The sequence below is a fragment of the Felis catus genome, chromosome A1 (genome assembly GCF_018350175.1).
Source record: "Felis catus isolate Fca126 chromosome A1, F.catus_Fca126_mat1.0, whole genome shotgun sequence".
Classification (NCBI taxonomy): Eukaryota; Metazoa; Chordata; class Mammalia; order Carnivora; family Felidae; genus Felis; species Felis catus.
The window spans coordinates 196,507,972-196,531,498 of record NC_058368.1 but is presented as its reverse complement, the minus strand read 5'-3'; the positions used below and the strand labels follow the sequence as shown (position 1 = coordinate 196,531,498).

Sequence of the window (23,527 nt, the reverse complement as noted above, 5' to 3'; positions counted from 1 at the left end):
GGGTAATGCTTACCTAATAGAGCTAGGAAGTACTTTTTCCTCTTCATTTTTCTGGAAGAGTTTGTATAGTATTGGCATTATTTCTTCTTTAAACATTTGGTAATTGCTGGTGAAGTCATTCTGGACCTGGAGACTTCTTTGTGGGAAGATTTTTAACTGCAAGTCCAATTTTTAAAATATGTATAGGACTATTTCGATTATTTTTTTTTAAATGTTTATTTTGATAGCGCGTCCATGAGTGGGGAAGAGGGGCAGAGAGAGAGAGGAAGAGAGAGAATCCCAAACAGGCCCCATGCTCAGTGCAGAGTCTGATTTGGGCTCTGAGGTCGTGACCTGAGCGGAAATCAAGAGTCGGATGCTCACCCGACTGAGCCACCCAGGCACCCCTAAATTATCTGTTTTTGAGTGAGCTTTGGTAGTTCGTCTTTCAGGGAATTTGTTCATCTCATATAAGTTGTGAAATTTATTGATGTAAAATTGTTCGAAACATTCCTTTATTTTTTTTTTTAAACTGTGGTAAAGTAGGCATAACATAAAATTTATCATTTTATCCATTTTTAAGGGTATAATTCGGTGTCATTAAGTATATTGACATTGTTGTGGAGTCATTACCAGTATCTATTTCCAGAAGTTTCATCATCCCAAACAGAAACCTTGTACCTATTAAACTATAACTCTCCTTTCTTCCCTCCCGCGACCCCTGGTAACCTCTATTTTACTTTCTGTCTCTGAATTTGCATGGTTTAGGTACCTCATATAATTGGAGTCATGCAAATATTGTCCTCATGGTCTCTCCTTTTTTCACTTAGCATAATGTTGTCAAGGTTCACCTATCTTGTACCATGTATCAGAATTTCATTCCTTTTTATGGCTGAATGATATTCCATTGTGTGTATATGCTATATTTATCCATTCTTAAACATTGATGGACATCTAGTGTGTTTTCACCTTTGGGCTGTTGTGAATATTGCTCCTGTGAACTTTGGTGGATAAGTGTCTGCTTGAGTCCTTGATTTCAGTTGTTTTGGGTATACACCTAAGAGTGGAATTGCTGGATCATGTGGTAATTCTGTGTTTAAAATGCTGAAGAATGCTTATCCTTCTAATATCTATAGACTCTACTGCTTTTACTTCTCTCATCACTGGTAGCAGAAATTTGGGTCTCTCTCTCTCCGCCCCGCCCCCCCCCCCCCCCAACAAGCCTGACTAGAGGTTATCAATTTTATTGACCTTCAAAGAACCAGCTTTTAGTTTCATTGATTTTCTCTATTGTTTTTTCTATGTTCTGTTTCACTGATTTTTGCCCAGGTCTTTATTATCTTTCTTCTTACTTTGGGTTTCATTTATTCTTTTCTAGTTTCTTAAGATAGAAGCTGAGGTCATTGATTTGAGACCTTTTTTTTCTAATATAGGTGCTTAGTGTTATAAGTTTCCCTCTAAGCACTACTTTAGTGGCATCCCACAAATTTTGATATACTTTCATTTTCATTTTGTTCAAAATACTTCTAACTTATTCTTTGACCCAGAAGTTACTTAAAAGTTTTTTTAATGTTTATTTATTTTTGAGACAGAGACAGAGCATGAGCGGGGGAGGGGCAGAGAAAGGGCGACACAGACTCTGAAGCAGGCTCCAGGCTCCGAGCTGTCAACACAGAGCCCGACGCGGGGCTCGAACTCGCCAACTGCGAGATCATGACCTGAGCCGAAGTCAGACGCTCAACCGACTGAGCGACCCAGGTGCCCTGACCCAGAAGTTATTTAAAAGTATATTATTTGCTTTCCAAATATTTGGGAGTTTTCAGATATCTTGTCTTTTATTGATTTCTGATTTAATTCCATTATAGTCAGAACTTTGTATTTTGTAAGACAATCCTTTTAAATTTATTGAGACTTATTTTATGGCCCAGGTTATGGTTTGTCTTGATAAATGTTCTGTGTGCACTTGAAAAGAATGTGTATTTTGCTTTTGAGTGGAATATTATACACAGATTAGGTCATGTTGATTGATAGTATTCAACTCTTACATCCTTAATGATTTTCTGTTGCCTTGTTTTATCAGTTATTAAGAAAAGACATCCACCTATCACTATAAATAGTATTTATTTCTTTTTCCATCTTTATTAATTTTTGTGTCATATGTTGACTCTTTTATTAAGTACTTAAACCTTTAGGATTGTTATGTCTTCTTGGTAAATTGACCCCTTCATCATTATGAAATGACCTTCTTTATCTCTGGCAATATTGTCTGCTATGAAATTTACTTTTTTTTTAATGTTTATTTTGAGAGAGAGAGAGAGAGTGTGTGTGTGTGTGTGTGCACACATGAGCAGTGGTGGGTAGGGAGGAAGAGGGGGAGGGAGAGAATCCCAAGCAGGCCCCACACTGTCAGTGTGAAGCCCGACAGAGGGCTCGATCTCAGGAACCATGGGGTCATGACCTGAGCTGAAATCAAGAGTCAGATGCTTAACTGAGCCACCCAGATGCCTTGTCAGTCTGAAATTTGAATATTGAGCTTTCTTTGCATTGTTGTTATTAGCAAGTTTTACCTTTTTCCAGCATTTTACTTTTAACCTATTTATCTTTGTATTTAAAGTACTTTTTTTTTTTGCAGCAGTATATAGTTTGGCTCTAAGAGCAAGACTTTATGACAACCTTCTATTTTTTAATTGTGGTATTTGGGCCATATACATTTAATGTGATTAATTATATGTTTAAGTTTAAATTTGTCATTTTACTGTTTTTTTATTCTGTTTAATTTTGCTTTATTTTGAATTGGATGTTTTTGATGAATCCATTTTATCTCCTTTATTGGCTTACTAGCCGTTAACTTTGTATTAGTTATTATGGTGGCTTTTTAGGATTAATATTGTACATTGTAACTTATCACGGTCTATCTTCTAAAACTTTGGATAAACAATATATTTTTAGATGAGAAAGTTGTATCTTAAACAGGAACAACCCCTGCAACCCAATTCAAAGGCCTGAGCCTTTGCTTTCCTGGAAATTGTTATTCTCTCATAATTTAATAAGTGTCAGCCAGACTCTTCCAGAAAAGCTTTTATAGATAATACTTAAGAATGAAACACCAGCCTTGAAAACTAGCATTTTTTTTCCTAAAGTTCTTTCTATAAGCTGCTGTTTAGGAGTCTTTCCAAGTTCATGGGAATTTATTTATAGAACTGACCTAACTTAAATTTTTACTCTGCTTTCTGGTGGTATTCAGAATGAATATTCTGTATGGAGCCACAGTCGGAGTGAAGATCAGAGAAGTTTTATATCCCAGTAATAATAATTTCTCACAAACCTATAGAATCTTCTACAGTTTACTGAGCGACATGTTTCCTTATTTCTTACCTCATTTGTTTTTCAAGAGATATCCATGAAATAGGAAGAATAGGAAGGGCAGGTGATTTTACAGAAGAGGGGATAAGGTGACCTACCCCCAGGTCATCCCGTGTGTCAGTAGTGGAGTTGGAACTTGAAACCCGGTCTCTTTCCCTCTTACCACACTACTTCACCCTCAACCTTGACTTGCTACTATTAGAATCACCTTTTCCCTAGGCATTCTGGCACAGGTAGCCTAGTGGCAGCTTGGTGTTTCTCCAAGGGAGGTTTTTGCTTTTTGGCCAGGCTAGGAAAAATGGGATTAATATCTGAGTAAACATCTGTAAGACACAACAAATCTGACAGGAAAATGTCTCCTTTGCGGCATTAATCAAGAAATGGAGCTTGGCTAATTTCTATTTGTAGCCGAAAATAAAAACCCATTGTAATCATGCTGTTCAAAGGGAAATCATTGGAGATGGTGAGAGCCAGTAGCTGAATATATTCGTATGCCGATAATTAAATTCAGTTGCATATCAAAGGACTTGATTTCTGTTGGAATTCCCTTTTTTTTTTTTAAGTGGCCATACTCTATTTTTATATCTCTGAACCCTAAGTCCTAGGTTCTCTGATTTTTAACTAACAGGAATGAAGAGGAAGCAAATTCTTCGAAGTATTTAGGGCTGTAGTGTGCAGCCACGTGCGTGGAAGGAATCTAGGACCAAGAATCAAAGACCTCTGGGTTCTAAGTCTAGGTGTGCCCTAGATTCACTATACAACTTGAGGTAAAGCATTTAACTGCTCTGAACCTCAGTAGTTACAAATACCTACTTCATAGAATTGCTGAAAGCGTTAAATGAGATATTGGTAAAGCGGTCAGCGCTGTGTGGTGCTTCATTAATTAGTAGCAGTTATTGCTGTGTCTATTCTTCTGATACCTGTGTAATCCTAGGCAGCTGTCTTTCCTCATTTGAACCCAGTTTCTTCATTTCTCAAAAGTGAACTAATTGTATCTTAGAGCCTTTCCAATTCTGACCATTTAAGATACCACGAATTGGCTATTCTTCTACAAACTGGTATCCTCCTGGCAGTTTTGTGCTTACAATGGTCTTCAGGATCTGAGAGGGCTTGCGCTGTGGTGTTGATTCTGACCCACTCTTTTCCTTACAGACCACTACATACACCCGCCGGGGCCATGGGACATGCACCAGCCCAGGTTGCTCCTTTACCTATGTCACCAGGCACAAACCACCCAAGTGCCCTATCTGTGGTAACTTCCTAGGAGGGAAGTGGATCCCAAAGGTAAGGTCCATTGGCCATTGCTGCTTTGGAAACCCCATAAAGTAGGCTCCCTGTTCCCCTTTAGAGCAAAGGACTTAAAAAATAAATATTTGTTTTTACTTTCTGACTATACAAGTAAGTCATTTTCATAAAATGTCATCCATAATCTTACACCATCCAAAGAAAAGTCATTATTAACATTTTGTTGTATCTTCTTCTAGTCTTTTTTCTGTGAATACACAAGTTCTGTAGCTTGACCTTTTTTTTTTTTTACTTCACATATCATGCCATTAAATATTCAAGACCATTATCTTTAATTGCTTTATAACTTCCTATGAATGACTACACTATGTCAGTTTATTCATTTCCTGTTAAATTTTTAACAATCCACCCTCCACACTGGCTGCTTAGTTACTCAGATGCGTAGCTCACATCTGCTCACTTTTTAGCTCAAAGTCCTTTCAGTATCCTATAGCTGCTATTAAAAGTAGAGGTCCTTAACCAGATATCTAGGTCTTTCATAGTTAACTCTCCAAATGTATACTTCTGTCTCTGTTTCTAAGTAATTGATGCTTGATAAATAAATGAGCATCAGAGCTGTGCCCCTGTGAAGTTCAGTTCAACACATTGCTTTGTTACTTGTTTTATACTTCATATTGACTATATAAATCATACATAACTTGTCACATTTTTGTATGAGACTGTAAATTGTTTAGGGTCAAAAGAACTAGAATCGTCCAGGATGGGATATAGAGGAGATGGTCTTGAAGGATCACTGGAATTTGGGTAGGTAGAAAAGGAAAGAGAGAGCATTGTTTTTGTGACAATAACTTAGGCTAGGTTTGTGTTTGTTAGGTGTCTAGCTCAGCAGGGTCCACATTTATCTGTATAGAGAAAAATTCTATAGTGCCATACCTTTTAAGTTCCTTGGGGGCAGTTTCCATAGAACATCTCTGAAAAATACTGGGATGGTGACTTTTGCCCTCTGGCTGAATGTTGGGAGTTCAGGGCATCACTAATTCCAGGAGACAGAATAAGTTAATACTTAAAAATACACTTCTGGGGGTGCCTGGCTGGCTCATTTGGGAGAGCATGAGACTCTTGATCTCGGGGTCGTGAGTTTGAGCCCTACATTGGGTGTGGAGACTATGTATGTATGTACATACATACATAAATACATAAGTAAACGCATAAATACATAAACTTCTAAAGGGAAAGAAAGAAAGAGGTATTTGATCTCTGTACCGGATTCCTGGCACTGAGTTCCTAAAACCCTAGAAATTTCCAGAGTGTTAGAGAGAAGAGTGTCTTTGGGAGGATAAGAAAAAAAAGTACACGTCTGGAGTCTGCTTTTCTCCGTTTGAACTTCTGTCTCTCAAGGATTTTAGCTATATAATCTTGGGCAAGTCATTTTATGTCTATTCTTGATTTGGTTTTTCTTTCATTTGTAAATGGAAATGAACAATAGTGCCTACCTCATTAGGGTTTTTGGATGGATCAAATGAGATTATCCCTGTAAAGTGGATGGTGCATTCCTAGTATAGATTAAATCCTCAGCAAGAGGTCACTGCTATCATTATTGGCAGTAATAGAATTACAGTCTCTATTACTGCTTTTTACACTATCAGTTCTCAGGGCAGGAAGGGCCCAGTGCTTGTGTGTTTCAGATTTTGTTGAGTTTCTTGTGCTCACCATCTGTCTTGTGCTGCTGTGCAGCCATTCAGTTTCCTCCCATCCTAATTATCCTCCCCAAAATGTACTTCCTCATCTGCAGTAGGGAGATTGAATAGGGTAGTTGGACTCCTCCTTGACCCTTCTTTACAGATGCACAGCAGGTTTGTCACATGACCTTATTTCTGATGCTTTTTTATGGAAGAGTCTAACTCATTCTGTAGCCTTGTCTCCTTCAGGTTCTCTTTTTACTTTGGCTTTCTTTTTTTCTTTTTCATTTATGTCTTTTTCCCTCCTTTGATTGAAATAACTTGAGCCATGGTTCTCTTTCTGAGAGCAAATTCACGTTGTGAAATCAAATTTTTATTATTAGCTACTTGTCCCCCATCTTTAAAAAAAAATTTTTTTTTAATGGTTATTTTTGAGAGAGAGAGACAGAGACAAAGTGTGAGCAGGGGAGGAGCAGAGAGAAAGGGAGACTCAGAATCTGAAGCAGGTTTCAGGCTCTGAACCATCAGTACAGAGCCTGATGCAGGGCTCAAACCCACGAACTGTGAAATCATGACCTGAGTCGAAGTTGGACGCTTAACCGATTGAGCCACCCGGGCGCCCGTAGGTACTTGTCCCCCATCTTGATTTGTTAAGTCAGATTCTTTTCTCCAGAGGTTTTTATAGAATTGCCATGTAAAGAGTAAATACTATGATTTCAGAATTTCATAGGATCAGAGTGAGTGAGTATAAGAAAAAAAAGGGTAACATTTTAGCATCAGTGCACTTGGAATTTTAGGGGAAGAAGTGACTTTGGTTATCAGGCAGTTCAATTTCCAAGTCTCTAGTTGAGGAAAGATAGATTCAAGAGAAGTGACTTGTTAAGTTCATGTAGCTAATTATGTCAGTGCTTTTCCACTAAATCACACTTCTCAGGCATTGCTATGCTGTTTAGCTGCAGAATTTTAAGATTTCTGGAGTTCTGATTTTTGAAGCTGCAAGTATAAATAGTTTCTAAAAGCTCCAAATGTGTTCATGCCTGTCAGGAAATGACTCACCTTTTCTTGTATTGTTCCAGAGTTTCATACTGGCTAAAATTAGCCCAAGAAACGTTTGGCACAGTTCCCAATGAGTTGGATGGAACAAAAGATAGTATATAAAGCTCTGTAGCCCAAGGCCTCACTCCTTTGGCTCTCTGATGGTGGTAATTGAGGTCTCTGAGCAGGCAACTGGTGGTATTTACCTTCTATCTTGAAAGAAAGTGAAATCTCAAAAGGGTAGGCTGAGTTAAGGAAATGTGAGCTCATTAGCTAGTTATTTTGCTCTGATTCCTTAAATTATTCAGTCTCCCTGAAGAGAATTTTTATCTGCAACAGCCTACTTAGTGGGCAGTGTTTTGCTCAGAGATTTCATTGCAGAGATTTAGCTTGTCTCTTGTTTTTCTACCAACTTTTCCCTCTCCAGCAGTCAGTAAGCTCAGTGCAGTTTACTAGGAATTTTTCTCTGTATTTAACTTGTCTTCACGGACTTATTAAAGTCTAATAAGTCTAATAAAGTCACACTTACTGTGTGTTAGAGAATCGGAGAATGCTTTACAGGAGATTTCTTAGGTCATCTATGTTGGTTCTTAACCAGAGGCAGTGTGCTGCCCAGGCCCCTTTGGAAGTGAAGGCGTTTTGGTAGTCTGTGACTGGGAGAGAATACTAAACGGTAATAACATCAGCCACAGATGCTAGACTTCTGCAGCATGCAGGGGAATCCTGCACCATGAATTGAGCCCCCCGAAAGACTGTTGTACTGCTGTTGACGAATGGTGAGAGGCCGACCCTCTTGTTTCATGGTAGCAAAGTGAGAGTTCAGGTGAAGGTTGTCTGAGGTGACATAAGTCATTAGATGTGGAGCACAACCTAGATAGAACCCAGCTTCTATGTTTATATCTCTTCATTTATAGCACTTTTCACTATTCACATGGAGTTAAAAGAACCTTCCTGAGACGACCGTGGTTTTAAAAAAATTGCTTGTGTGTGTAGGTAAATGTATGTGTATGTACGTACGTGTGTGTATAAATAATAGTATATTTCCACAGCATAAAAGCTAAGGCACCAAGGAATTTTTAAAGTAGGCTGACCTGAAATAGTGGCTGGGACTTATAGTGAGTTTGAATATTTTCTAGTAAGTAATTAATATACGTATGAGTTAATTTGACTGAGTGAGAAGTTTGTGGCGTGTGTGTAAGCCAGCCTTAAGACTCACCTGAAAGAATCTGGGACAAAAGATAGAGTTTTCCCTAACAGAATTGGAATTTTTGAGTCTCATCATGTGAGATGTGACTGCATTGGGATAAAGGGAACACCAAGATAAAGAGCTTGGGACTTCTGGGCCCAAATATGGCAACATATCAGCTTCTTTCTAGACCTAGAGAAGCAGGCTTTGAACAAAGGTCAGGTTCAAAATGCCAGCTTCATTTGCTGAAACCTAAAGAGGCTATCAATGAGAAATTTGTTAGAACAGCTGTATGCTAACCTGGGTGTTGAATACTGTAGTGAAGGGGACCTGAAGTCTGAAGACTTGGATTCTGGCCAGCTTTGTCTTGACGCCTGACATTAGCCTGTTCCTGCCTCTGGGTCTCAGTTTCCTAGTCTGTTGCCCATACGTTGTTGTTGTGAGGAGCAAACGAGAAAAGATTTGTGATGTGTTGTCCACTGTGAAATGCCAGATGCCTACAGGCATTCTTATTTTTTTTAGGAAAAGCCAGCCAAAGTCAAAGTGGAATTGGCTCCTGGTGTCTCCTCCAAAGGTTCGGTGGTTAAAAGAAATCAGCAGCCTGTCACCACTGAGCAAAACTCCTCTAAGGAAAATGCCTCCAAACTGACTCTGGAGAACTCAGAAGCTGTAAGCCAGCTCCTAAGTGTAGCTCCTCCGAGAGAAGTGGGTGAGGAGAATGAGTGGGAGGAAGTGATCATCTCAGATGCCCATGTTTTGGTCAAGGAAGCTCCTGGGAATCGTGGTACGGCAGCCACGAAGACGCCGGTGGTCAAGAACGGTGTGCCGCCTGAGGTCTCTCTGGGGACAACTGAGAATGACAGTCCAGGACCAGACATACCACCACCAGCTGAGAGGACCAGCACCTCCAGTCCTCTCCCTGCTCCCAAAAAGCCTGCAGGGTAAATGTGTTTATATGTTACAGGATTGTTTTTAGAATAGCAGGTTGGGAAATGTTCCTTGTTTTGTTTTATGTCGTTATTAGCATTACTGAGAGAGGCAGCAGAGCCCAATTAATGTTTCCTATTTTAGAGATATGGAAACTAAGCCCCAGAGCCACAGAATGATTTGCCTTTCCTCTTACGCTCTGCTGTCTGTGCGTTGCTGGCACATTCCTTTGCATCCCTTCTTGTCATTTTCCCAGAAGCACTTGCTAGGATCCTGTTGGTACAGGCTGAGGCCAGTGTTAGAAGCTAGTATCCAATCCTGGATAGTAGATTTGGAAAGAGAAGCCTTATCAAGGTATAGAAAGATTCTTGTCCTGGTGATCAGAGAATTCAGTTCTGGTTGTAATCTGTCTCTGACTTCTGTTTGACCTTGCGCATAGTCACCTCATACCCGTTCTTTCCTCTGAAAAATCTTGAGTTGGATATTAGAAAAATCTAATCCTTAATGGCTGACCTCATAGACTTTAGATTGTGTGTGAAGCATGCATAGCCCAGTGCATTGCAGATAGGAGGTGGTCCATAAATATGGGCTATTTTTCCTCCCCATGCCCTCCCGAAAGGCTTGACTGCATTTTTCATGTGGCCCCTTCCCAGAGGCAGTTGTGGTCTTGTAACTAAAGGCCCTTATTTGTTTATATTAGTGGTTCTCAATGGGGAGCAGTTTGCCCCCAGGGGACATTGTGGCAATGTTTAGAGACATTTTTGGTTGTTAACAACTGTGGGGGAGAAGGGTGCTGCAGGCATCTTGTTGGTAGAGGCCAGAGATACTGCTAAACATTCACAGGACAGGCTCCTACAAAGAATTACCCAGCCCAAAATGTCGATAGTGCCAAGGCTTAGAAATTCTGGTTTCTATTATTTGATTTAAAATTGTTTATTGTTGAATAGGAGATATATTCACATGATTCAAACTCAAAGGGTATAAGGAATATACACTGAAAAAAATCTCTTCTAGCCTATCCTTAAGTCATCCATTTCCATTTTCCAGACAACCCGTTTTCTCAAATTTCTGTTTTCAGAGATAATTTTAGACATATACTACAAATATGTGTATGTGTATATATATTTTTTCCTACCTTTTTTTATGCAAATGGTAGCATAACTTATGTATCTCTACATCTTGCCTGTTTTTATTTATAGTATACTTTGGGATGGTTCTGTATCTTTAGAGCACGAAGCTGTGTAGTGTCGACTGTTCGTTTTAGGCAAGCGTGTCACTTGACAAGAGCCTTCTGTGATGTAGGCTCTGTGCTCAGCATTGGACCTGCAAGAAAATGTGGATTTTGTTCTGCGGGTGTTTTAGCCTCCCTCATCTGGGAGACTGATATACTTTAAATACTAATTAGACGCAGATCAGATATTATAACTACACTAGCTGTTTGTATTCCTCACAGTGGGCGCTATTTTGTATTTATCTTCGTAATGACCCCTGAAATAATCTACCCTGAGTTTACTACACTGTCCCTCTGCTAAAATGCTATTTGGAGATTGTGCTTTGGTTTCTTCCACTTGGTCCAGAATTTTTAGGTTTCCCTTCTTTTTTTTTTTTTTTTTTTTTTTTTTTTCCAGAGTTGACCCGCTCACCCCTGGGCTCAGAGCCCCTGAGCTTAAGGGCAAAGCTCGGGGCAAGCCCTCATTACTGGCTGCGGCAAGACCCATGAGAGCAATCCTCCCAGCCCCATCTAATGTGGGCCGAGGCAACAGCATGGGACTGTCCAGGGCCAGGCAGGCCTTTCCCCTGAGTGGTAAGGGCTGGGACAAACCCGGGAGCGGGGAGCTGTCAGATAGGAAGGGGACAGCAGTGGGGTTGTTGAGAATGGAGCTGAGAGAATGAGGGGGACTCTGAATGCATTTAAGTCACCAGTTTGACTTCTGATTGTCTCAGATAAAACCCCCTCTGTGAGGACTTGTGGCCTGAAGCCAAGCACGCTGAAGCAGCTGGGCCAGCCAATCCAACAGTCATCACACAGCAGCGAAGTGAAGGTAAGACCCGTTTTCCAGAGGTAGGGCATCCTGGGGGCAGGCCTGCTGCTCCGAGAACAGGGCTTCTATTTAGTGTCTCAGAGCCATAGGCAGAAGCCTATTACATTGGAAAGTGACCTCTGGAATGAAGTTGAGCATGAATGAGTTACTTACTTTTACTTACTTTTTTTCTTATTATAAAATGAATGCACGTTTAAACTTTTGACTTGGAAATAATTTTTTTAAGTTTATTTTGTGAGAGAGTGTGCAGAAGGGATAGAAAGAGAAGGACAGAGAGAGAGGGGGAGAGAGAGAATCCCAAGCAGGCTGTGCACCCTCAGCAAGGAGTCCAATGTAAGGCTCTAACTCATGAACTGTGAGATCATGACCTGAGTTGAAGTTGGATACTTAACCCACTGAGCCACCCAGGCGTCCCTTAATTTAGAAACAATTTAAAATTTAGGAAAATAATTGCAAGAGTGAAGACAGTACAAAGAAAGTACCCATGTACTTTTCACTCATAGTTGCTTATTGGTAAGGTATCACCCATTTTGCTTCATCATTTGTGCTCATGTATGTTTCAAAAGTACATGTAATTTAAGGGAAAGTTACATGGCCTTTTGCTTCTTAATACTTCAGTGTGCATTTTCTAAGAATAAGGATATTCTGTTACTGAAACATTGATACAATACTTCAGTCTGTCATTTGTATTCCAGTTTCGACAATTTTACCCAGTTATGTTCTTTATAGCATTTTTGCACTCCAGTAGAGGGTTCATTGTAGGATTAGATACTGCATTTAGTTGTCTTGTTTTTTTAGCCTCTTGAGAAAATGAACGCGCGGTTGTTGTAGAAAATACAGAGAATTCAGTAAGGCAGAAAGAAAGTCAGTCTCTTGTAATCCTGCCACCCAGAACTAACTATTATTGGCATTCTGTGCCCATTCAGCCTCTGAGGCTTTTCCTAGGTTTGTGGGCATTTTTTTAATATAATTTTTTAAAACCAAAAATCATGGCTCTTCACGTTCTAGTTTGTAGCCAGTACAGTCCATTCATATTAATGCTAGAGGTTTTTTTTTGGTTTTTTATCCATATGTGACCAGAATAGTTATTATCAAAATTCCCTAAATCAGCATTTTTTTACTAGACTTCTTTTTTTGGGCCATGACCTGCAATAACACATTTTTACATCACAGCCCAGTAAACATCCATACCTGTATACATGAAAAGAATAAGGAAGCTATGCCCTTACTATATGTGGTTATTTTGGTATTTTCCATTTTGCAAATGGAAATGGTTTCAACTCATTAAATTAATTTCATGACCTGTCAGTGGATTTTGTGGCCTGTAGTTCAAAAACCCTGTTAGACCAAAATGGAATAGGAAACTCGGGCTGCCTTCTCCCTTGCAGGGTGCTCTGCCAGGCAACTCCCTTTGTTCCAGATTTGCCCCAAATAGAGTATCAACTGGCTTTTACTTTGAAGGCTGATCTGTCACCCAGATGTGGTGTCAGCACTGGATGCATGTGTGATTTAGATCTAGAAGGATCTAGTCTGCTTTTCTGCTTTGTAGATTTCCAGCCTTTAGAGTCCCTTTACTTGGGTAAACTCCCAGTCTTCTCTGTAAATAGTTTCCTTTTGACTGGTAACATTGGGTATTTGTTAAAAGTTGCAAGTCCTTTTGCTAGTCTTAGGCCGGTTAAGTTACATGAAATTTTATGTTCTGAATATCAACTTAAATTCGGTATTACAGAATAATTACTAATGCTGTCTTCATCTTTTTTTTCTTTAATAGTATAGAGCATTTGAAAAGTTCATAGATAGTGGTGAAAGGGGAAAAAGTCACGATCTTCCTCTCAACCTGTGACATTTTAGTGAACAATCTTTTCGAGTTCTTTCTATGCCAACATTATTCAACCACATATTTGTGTGGTATATGACTATTATAAGTTTTTCTCACTTGGTAGCAGTTGTAAATCCGATTCACAGTGTTTCTAGTATGCAGTGTTAGAAGCTGCACAGAAGAATGTGGCAACCCTGGACTTGAAAGTGACATTTAAACTTTTGGCGGGCTGGTGACTGCTGACTAGCATCCTAGAGCTCACATGGAGTGTGGCTCTACAGAGTCCCTGGGAAACTGTTTCCTCAAGCTCTTTCAGGACACAGGCCCTCAGGAGTGTGAGGTTTTATAGAAAAGCACTAAATCACTGGTTCTGATCCACAGCTAACAAATGGCCCGGGCAGTCGGACGTCACAAGTAAAAGTTGTAGAAGTCAAGCCTGATCTGTTTCCTCCATACAAGTACAGCTGCACTGTAACGCTGGTAAGTGTGGCCAGGTGATGGGTTGACAAGGACATGGGTTTTGGTTTTAGGTGGAGGGCGAGTAGAAGTCTGAGGGAGGTGGGGAGTGGTAGTTAGGAGTGAGAGTAGGGTCAGAGATAGATCATTGGTTCTGAAGATCCCTTCACTGATCCAGATGGTAGCCGCTGGGTGAATTAGCTAGGTGTTTTGCAGGTGAGATCTATAGCGTGTAGGCCAGCTGAGACCTGGATGTTTCTTGGAGTAATTGGACATGAGAATCCAGTCCAGCTGTAGCATTCAACAGTCTTTGGACCTTTTAGCCTCAAAAGTCTGTTATCCACTGGTAAGTGTGAGAAAGGTCTATTTTTCCTCCTTAAAATAGAGTCACAGTCAGTACTGGCCTCTTAAAGGATTTGAGAAATGCTTTGGTAAAGCATCTTTGTTTAGCCTCGCATTTCCCACAAACCTTTTCCCTCCCCACCCACCTTTTATTTTTATCCTTATTTACTTATTTTATATATCTTCTTAAAAAAAATTTTTTTTTTAACGTTTATTTATTTTTGAGACAGAGAGACAAAGCATGAACGGGGGAGGGTCAGAGAGAGGGAGACACAGAATCCGAAACAGGCTCCAGGCTCTGAGCTGTCAGCACAGAGCCCGACACGGGGCTCGAATTCACGGACCGCGAGACCATGACCCGAGCCGAAGTCGGCTGCTTAACCGACTGAGCCACCCAGGCACCCCTTATATATCTTTTAATGTTTGTTTGTTTTTGAGAGGGACAGAGCAGGAGTGGGGGAGGGGCAGAGAGAGGGAGGGATAGAGAATCCCAAGCAGGCTCCAGGCTCTGAGCTGTCAGCACAGCGCCGCAGGGGCTCGATCTCACGGACTGCGAGATCATGACCTGAGCCGAAGTTGGACACCTAACTGTCTGAGCGACCCAGGCACCTCATCACCTTTTATTTTTAACACAGCATATATTAACATCCCAATAAACATCCCAGTAAACAAACAGAGTGGGACTCTGGGGTCATCCTTTTACAGGGGAAGCCACATGGAGCAGTGGAATAAGCACTCAAAGGACTTAGTCCCAAAGTGGTTCTGGCTCTGCTGCCAGCATGCACATGACTTGGGGCAAGTAGGCATCTTTGCTTCTCTGGTCCTCAGTTTTCACCGTCTGTAAAATGCTGCATCAGTTTAGATATCATGTTGGGGCTCTTTTTTTGCTTCTAGCATTCTCTAATTTTATTGATCCTTAGATACCGATTAACCAGGTAACTTTTGGCAGGTTCTCTGCCTGAATTGAGTAAGATACACAGATTTTGAGAGAGCAGCTGGATTTTTAAAAACTCTTACCTGGTAAAGGCAGACAGGTACAGAACCATTCATTCCTTCATTCAGAAAATATTTACTGAGAGCCTGCTCTGGCCAGACCCTCTGCTAGGGATTCTGTAGTAACAAGACAGGACAGTATGGTGGACTAGTACATAGACTGGCCTGATCCTTAAGGAGAATATCTCCTTTATCCTGAATATCTGCTCAGGTTTCTTTTCTCGGAGACTAATTACTACCTTCTCCATGCCATCTATACCGTCACCTCCCTGTCCCTTTGACTACAGAAGGCCACTAGGGTTACTATCTGGGGGAGCTTCCCAGGACCTTCTCTTTTTTGATTAGATAGCAGCATGTCACAGGAGCCTAGATGCCAGAGATTTGAGCTTAGGTAGTCCAGAGGTCCTGATTGTCTTCAGGAAGGGTGTGGATGCTTGTTCACCACAGTCTTCAGCCTTCTGCTAGAATAGTTCTGCTTCTCTCTGCCAGTAGTCTGGACCCTGAGGGCATTTGAATTTCTAACATTTTTTTTTTTTTCAATGTTTATTTATTTTTGGGACAGAGAGAGACAGAGCATGAACGGGGGAGGGGCAGAGAGAGAGGGAGACACAGAATCGGAAACAGGCTCCAGGCTCTGAGCCATCAGCCCAGAGCCTGACGCGGGGCTCGAACTCATGGAGCGCGAGATCGTGACCTGGCTGAAGTCGGACGCGTAACCGACTGCGCCACCCAGGCGCCCCATGTAACATTTTTTTAAAATATTGATTTATTTTTTTGAGAGAGTGAGTGAACGTATAGGAGCATGTGTGAAATTGTGTGGGTGGGGGGGGCGGGGGCAGAGAGAGAGAGAGAGAGAGAGAGAGAAAGGGAGGGAGAGAGAAAGAGAAATCAGTCCCAAGCAGGCTCGGCACTGACAGCACAGAGCTGGACCCGGGGCTTGAACTCACAGACCATGAGATCATGACCTGAACTGAAACCGGGAGTCAGACGCTTAGCTGACTGAGCCACCCAGGTGTTCCATGGCATTTGAATTTCTGACACTAAAGAGTCAGCTCACTTGTTTCACAGATGGGGATGGACTTGCCAAAATTATACAGGCTGTATTAAGATTGAAAGGAGGTAACCACAGAGTAAGGATCTTGCATCAAGGCTCTTTGGAAGTTAGTCTAAATCTGGTTTTGCCATTGTCACTTTCTTCTCTGATTTACTGATAGCTGGTCATCCTGGTTTTTGACTCTGCCCAGGTGTAACTTTTGTGGAATTGAATATTGGTTTTGCTTTTTTAGGATTTGGGCCTCGCTACTTCAAGAGGCCGGGGAAAGTGCAAGAATCCCTCTTGTAACTACGTCTACACCAACCGACATAAACCGCGGATTTGTCCCAGCTGTGGTTTTAACCTTGCTAAAGACCGGACTGAGAAAACCACCAAGGCTCTTGTGAGTTCCTCCCCTAAACACATCCCCTAGCCTTGTGTTGGGCTTTGTTAGTGGACCTGTTTTAGTAGAAATAAAATGATTTCTTGGTACATGATCATAATTAGAATACCACAACTGGAACCAGTTTTAAATTCTGGACCTACCCTTCTCTTTGGGCTTCCTTGTCCTCATTATTAAGTTGAGAGAATTGGAGAACGTTCTAGCCCAGTGGATCAAGAGTTCATTCACCAAAGAGAATGGGAATACAGGCTTTACAGAGGATTCTTAAGGGGTGCCTCATGGCTCAGTTGGTTAAGCATCCCCTCTTGATTTCAGGTCAGGTCATGATCTCACAGTTTATGAGTTCGACCCCTGCTGGTTGCACGGAGCCTGCTTGGGATTCTTTCGCTCCCTCTCTTTCTGCCTCTCTCCCTCTCCTGTCTCTAAAAACTAAATAAACTTAAAAAAGTTTTTTCTTTAAATAGGATTTTGAAGAGAGGGACGGAAGAGTTACATTCTTTTAGTTCTGAGACCTGGTGGAGCACTGGTAAATAGTATTTTGGTAAACAGAGAATGCCAGTCCTAAGACTTTGTAGATTAGATCACTGCCTCTCAGGTTCCTTATAGAGCTTTTGGCTCAATACAAAGCTTCACTTCTAGCAGTTTTGGCAAATCTCTGAAGTTGGACCAAACTGTTTGGAGTGTAAAACACATTCCATTTGCCTCATTAGGGCTCATTTTTTATTTATTAGAACCAGGAAAAAATCGGTATTTTCAGAGGTCCTCAGACTTCACACGTGAATTTTTTTTTTTTTTTTTTAATGTTTATTTTGAGAGTGTGTACATGCATGTTCTAGTCGGGGAAAGGGAGAGAGAATCCCAAGCAGGGTCCACACTGTCAGCGCAGAGCCCAGCATGAAGCAGAGCCCAGCATGACGCTCAATCCCACAAACTGTGAGATTATGACCTGAGTTGAAATCAAGAAGAGTCGGGCGCTTAACCGACTGAGCCATCCAGGCGCCCCTCCACGTGTGAATTTCTTTAAGTGTATAGAACGTTACAGTACCTCAGGCAGCAGATGGAATGACTAGGTTGAAGGTAAGAAGATAGATCTCCCTGATCTGCCTTGGGAGGAAAGAGGATGGCGTACAGAACAGGTCAGGATCCAAGGTGGAGTCTGGCCACTCCAGATCTAAGCTGGACTTTGCAGGGTGGATACGATTTGGATGGAAGAGGAAGGCATGCCATACTCCAGGATAAGCATGGGTACAAGCGAAGCGCTAGGGAGCCTGGTGCTCTAATCACCTAGAAGAGCAAGGTGTGTGTGTGTGTGTGTGTGTGTGTGTGTGTGTGTGTGTGTGTGTGTATATACATATATATACGTGTATATATATACGTATATACGTATATATATGTATATATAGGGAGGACTATGCAAAATAAGCTGCTTGAAAGGCATATTGTGGCCATATTGTGGAAGATCTTTAACATTAAACCAGACAATTTATATTTTAGGCGATGAGGTCACATTGAATGTCCTTCATTCATTGTGAGGGCTAGAAGGTTGTGTCAGGAAGGAGGCATATGGGGGTTTGGGAATGGACAGGACTACCGAGGTGGTGAGAACCATTTCAAGCTAAGTTTTCTATGGATATGGCGGGCAGGGCAGGGGAGCTCCTGGCAGATAAATCTCACCCCGTGGTCCCAGGTTTGTTTCCATACCTGAGGTGATGTTCTGAGGTTATCCTTGTGAGAAAGGGAAATAGAACTAAAGTATGTGGGCACTGATGGCTTAGTGGAAAACACATGGGGACTGGGAGACAGCTGGGAGGACCCTCAGCTGGATGCCATCCCTCTTCTGAGTTTTAGTTTCTCCAGTGACAAAAGCGGGCCAGGTAGATTGTATCTGGACATTTTATTCTCAGGGCTGTGAACCCCAGAGAAGACTCAGAATTGAGCTTCAAATAATCTGTAAATCCCTGAAATAGCATGTAAAATGGGTCCATAGCTTCCATCACATTCTGTTCCATTGGCTGCTCTCTGCTGGCAGTGAGCTTCCTGGATCTTCTATGCCTTTAATGGGAGGAAAGAGGAGGTTTTCACTTAGTGTTGACCATATTCTGCCTTGACTCTGTCTTAGCTCCCTGTGACACCGTAATCTCTTTTAGGACAGGTGTATCTGTTCCCCCATGCCTTCTGACCTTGAAGTGTGCATACTCAATGTATTGATCATGGTCATGGAATGGAATTGAGTCCTGTATAAGTAGATGCTATGAACATTCCTTTCTCCTATTTGATTGTAGCAATTGGTGTGGTTTGCAGAGTGGAAATGGATGTTGGTTCCCTGGATCGAGGATGATGAGGTGACCTAACTTTCCAGGTCAGACAGGAATTGTTCAGGGACTTCTAGCCAATTGATTTCAAATCCTACTCTTGGAATTTTATATTCTTTTGTCTTTGGTTGATAGCTGCCTACCTCCAGTATCCTTCTGACATTATGTCACCTTTCAACTTCCTAAGTTTTAGAGAAATAAAATGTAATTACTATTTTTCTGTAAACTAAAACTGGTCTGAGACCCAAGGACCTTAGTGTGTAATGCTCTCTGGAGCCCCCTGGTGGCCATATGCTTCCTGCGCAGTTTGTCATTGGTAGCTGTAATTAAGACTGCAGCAACTCTGGGCTGGAATGGTCTTCATTCCTGTCTTTCACTGTGGCTCAGAGTAGAAGGATAGTATCCCTGCCAACTACTCTTCCAGCCCATAGTTCAACATAGACAGGGCTGGGAACACACTGTCTCCCAGGGCAACTCATTCTAGTGTCAGTCAGCTCTCTGCAGTTGTTCTTTTTCTTCCAGCAAGCATGCATTTGAATGCCTACTGTAGGTCAGGCCTTTGGAGATACAAAGATAAATAGAACATGGTCCCTTCCCTTGAGGAACACACAGTCTCGTGGGGGAGAAAAGTAAGTAGCCAAACTACAGATAAATGAGATGAGAGCTATAAGTGTGCAGAGTTCATAGAAAGTTCCTTCTTGTTATTAGGCAATTAACTTCTGCAAAGCAACATATTATATGTCCAGCAAATAGGAATTAGAATCTTTAGTGTGCTCTCATGCTGGTTTTGGGAATCAGCAAATAAACAGGAACCTTATACTCACTGAAAATAGGGGAACAGTCTCACCAGCTGTGAGACAGGGAATTCTGCAGTAAAAGGATGGACTCTGGAAACACGAGGGAGGGAGTGATTCCTGTTGCATTTATATAAGGGATCTCGGAGGAACCTCCATTTTTTAATGAGCATTTCAGGACCTTAGTCCTGAAAGCCTTTAATTGATATATGAAATAGTTCCCTTGTACCCAGAAGATAAAAGTGTTAAAGACAAATGCCTTAAGTAGTACAGATATTTGGTGACATATCAAAACTACCATTTGTAGAGCTTTCATTGTCTACCAGGTACTAGGCTAAGTGCTTTACTTGCAATATTTTGTTTACTCTGCATGATAACTCTAGGAGATTACTAGTACTTCATCCTTCATTTCATAGATAAGAAAATTGAGGCTCAGAAAGATTCAGTAGATTGCTTTGGGTCCCAAATGTATGGCTATTAAGTGGCATATCCAGGATTGAGACCCGGGTCTGTTATTCTCCAAACCTGGTGAATGGGAGCTTACCTCGGAAACCATTTCTGAGTGATGTGTATAATCCTCTCCTTTTACTGGTAGAGAACTTTGTGCCAGAGAGAGAACACCTGCCTCGAGTCACGCAGCGAGTTACTAACTGAGGTGGTTTGGAAACTAGGTTTCCTGCCCTCAGCCACGGATGGGCCCATCCCTCTGCCGCTGGCAGCCTCTCAGCATTTTAGACCAAGGCTGGCGGTGCCCTGGCTGTTTGCTGATCATTCAATCTGCTCCTTTCCCAGGAGGTCAGCTCACCGCTCCCAGATGTGCTGAGTGCCACAGAGCCCCTGAGCCTGGCCCAGAGGGAGGTCCAGCGCCAGTCCACTCTGCAGCTGCTGCGCAAAGTCCTGCAGATTCCTGAGAACGAGTCTGAGCTGGCTGAGGTCTTCGCCTTGATTCACGAACTCAACAGCTCTCGACTCATTCTGTCCAACGTGAGTGAAGAGACGGTCACCATCGAGCAGACCTCTTGGTCGAATTATTATGAGTCTCCGTCCACGCAGTGCCTACTCTGTAGCAGCCCATTATTCAAAGGGGGACAAAAGTAAGCACCCCTTTCAGATTTACCCTGTCCCTAGCTGCCATATCTTACTTGGCCCATCTTGCCCCTTTTTCCAAACTTCTGTAAAGCTATATCCTTTGAAGATGTTATTATTCTCTGCTTCTCTTAGGTTTCCTTTGCTTTTTCAATTGCCTAAAGTAAAATCATAGTGATTAGTAATGATCCATTATTTCTATTGAAAATGCCTGAAAGTTGTTGTCACCAAGTTAGGATTTCATTTACATCTGGACTGCCCGGCACAGTGCTTGGATTTGGGAGTTCAGGGGGATTGGTTAAAGTAGGTAATGGATCCAGAGTAGTATTAACTTAAGGGGTGATTCCACAGACCACATGCCACCAGAGCAGACACCCACCTAGAAAACCTTGGAACACGAGCTCCAGCATCTTCGTTTGCCTACTTCATTAAAATCTTGAGAACTTTGCCATTGATCACTGAGCCCTGGAACTGCATGAGTTGATTTCCTTTATGTTTTTCTGTCGGTGATGTTTTGGTACTAGCTCCCTGGCCGGGCCCCAGGAGTGCTGGCTGCTGACAGCCAGCCGGCTACAGGTGGTGACTGCCCAGGTGAAGATGTGTCTGAACCCTCATTGTCTGGCCCTGCACAGCTTCACGGACATCTATGCAGGTGGGTGTCATTGTCTGGCCCTGCACAGCTTCACGGACATCTATGCCGGTGGTATCAGCCTTTCTTCCTTCAAAGGGCCCCAAAACAGGCTTGGGAACAGCCTCTGTTGGTCAGACCTCTGGCTCTTTTAGCACTGCACCTTCCTTCAGATGTGGCTTCTGAGAAAGAGGGGATTTTTTTCTTGTGGATGTCTTGGTGCCAGAAGATTACTTCTGGGCTCTTATATTAGGGCTCTTGTATCTTGGATCTTTAGACAAAGTTAATTTTTAAATAATAGATCTTCATTGTGGAAAAAAATAGAAAATGCTGACAGGTACAAGGAAGAAAATAAAAGGGAATATGGGATTTATGGGTTTATGGTTTTTCTTTCAGCAAAAGTGGGGTCGTGCCAGATATTGTTTTGGGATATTCTTATTTTTTTTATGTTTATTTTCAGAGAGAGAAAGCGTGAGCCTGAGTGGGGGAGAGGCACAGAGGGGGTGAAAGAATCCCAAGCAAGCTTCACACGGGGCTTGATCTCATGACCATGAGATTGTGACATGAACCAAAATCAAGAGTTAGATGCTTGGGGCGCCTGCATGGCTCAGTCGGTAGAGCGTCTGACTTCGGCTCGGGTCATGATCTCATGGCTCGTGATTTCGAGCCCCGCGTCGGGCTCTGTGCTGACAGTTCAGAGCCTGGAGCCTGCTTCCGATTCTGTGTCTCCCTCTCTCTGCCCCTAACCCACTCGCATTCTGTCTCTGTCTCTCTCAAAAATAATTAAAAACATTAAAAAACAAATTTTTTAAAAAAGAGTTAGATGCTTAACCGACTGAGCCACCCACATGCCCCGGAATATTCTTTTTAAGTTTGGCAGTGTACCATGGGCATCTTCCTGTGCCAGCAAGTGGGGAAATACATGACCATAATTAGAGAGTGTATGGGACTCCATTTTAGAATTCTCTTTATAATTAACTCTTTGTGTATAGCCTTAATTATTTCCTTTGGACAAGTGCTCAAAACGGAATTGCTGCGTGTTTACCCATTCTCCCTGTATGTTCATCAGCAACAGACATTTGTGGAACATTCACCATGTACCACCGTTGTAAGAATTTGGAATTTGAATTTCATACGTACACTTGAGTGCCAAAGATTAGAGTATTTGTGATTTATTCTTGTCTTCAGAGCCTTACATTGCCTTGTTTCGTATTCACGCTCTCAATGTCTTGTATTGCCCAACTGAGTTTGTATTATTTTATGCTTTTGCCAGTAGATAATGAGAGTGCCATTTTCCTGCAGTCTATCTGGGTCAGTAGTACCTAGGATTATATATATTTTTGATTTTAGCTTTAATTTTAAATTTACATCAACAATAACATTTACTTCATTGTCGTACAGTCACATGAGTTCTGACAGGTGCACCGAGTTGTGTACCTGCCACCACAATCCGTATATAGGACAGTTCCATGGCCTAAAACATTCCTCCTGTGTGTAATCACCCCTGACCTCTAGCAGCCATCTGATCTCTTCTTCATTCCTATAGCTCCATCTTTCTAGAATGTCATTTAATCCAATCGTAGTATGTAGTATTTTTTAAAAATATGTTTTAAAGATTAAAATTCTTTTGAGTGTAGTTGATACACAATGTATGCAGTATTTTAAGGGAGTCTGGCTTCTTTCGTTAAACATCATGCCTTTGAAAGTCATCCACGTTGTTGCATGTATCAGCAGTTTGTTCCTCCTTCTTGTTGAGTAGTTTTGCATTGTGTGAAGTACCACAGTTAGTTTATCTGTTCACTTTTTGAAGGACATTTGTGTTGTTACCAGTTTTGGGCACTTTTGAATAGAGCTGCTATGAACACTCATGTACGGGCTTTTGTGTAAACACAAATTTCCATCTTTTGGATGAATACCGAGGAGTCAGACTGCTGGGCCATATGCTAAGTGTATCTTTATTTTTGTAAAGGAATTGCCAAACTGTTTACTTAAATGTTTGTACCATTTTGCATTATGTCCAACAGGGAATGAGAGGGTTTTTTTGTTCTTGTTTTTCTTAGCCATTCTGATGGCTGTGTGTAGTGGTATTTCTTCGTGGTTTTAATTTGTGTCTCCTCAATGACTAGTGATGTTGAGCATCTTTTCATGGGTTTATTTGCCATCTACATGTCGTCGTTGGTGAAGTATCTGTTCCATCTTTGGTCT

General features: G+C 41.6%; 1 protein-coding gene across 7 annotated transcripts in view; it reads left to right on the top strand.

The window, feature by feature from the left end:
* HMGXB3 (HMG-box containing 3) overlaps positions 1–23,527 on the top strand; it is a 47,181-nt gene that overhangs the window by 10,604 nt on the left and 13,050 nt on the right. For 5 of the 7 annotated variants that reach the window (XM_019810700.3, XM_045036978.1, XM_045036977.1 and 2 more), the window contains 8 exons: positions 4,495–4,626; positions 9,010–9,428; positions 11,043–11,218; positions 11,359–11,456; positions 13,657–13,755; positions 16,353–16,502; positions 20,401–20,702; positions 21,219–21,346. In XM_019810700.3, coding sequence (XP_019666259.2) covers positions 4,495–4,626; positions 9,010–9,428; positions 11,043–11,218; positions 11,359–11,456; positions 13,657–13,755; positions 16,353–16,502; positions 20,401–20,702; positions 21,219–21,346 — 1,504 coding nt within the window. The remainder of the gene's footprint in view (positions 1–4,494; positions 4,627–9,009; positions 9,429–11,042; positions 11,219–11,358; positions 11,457–13,656; positions 13,756–16,352; positions 16,503–20,400; positions 20,703–21,218; positions 21,347–23,527) is intronic. The other 2 variants (XM_045036972.1, XM_045036975.1) reach the window with 2 other exon arrangements.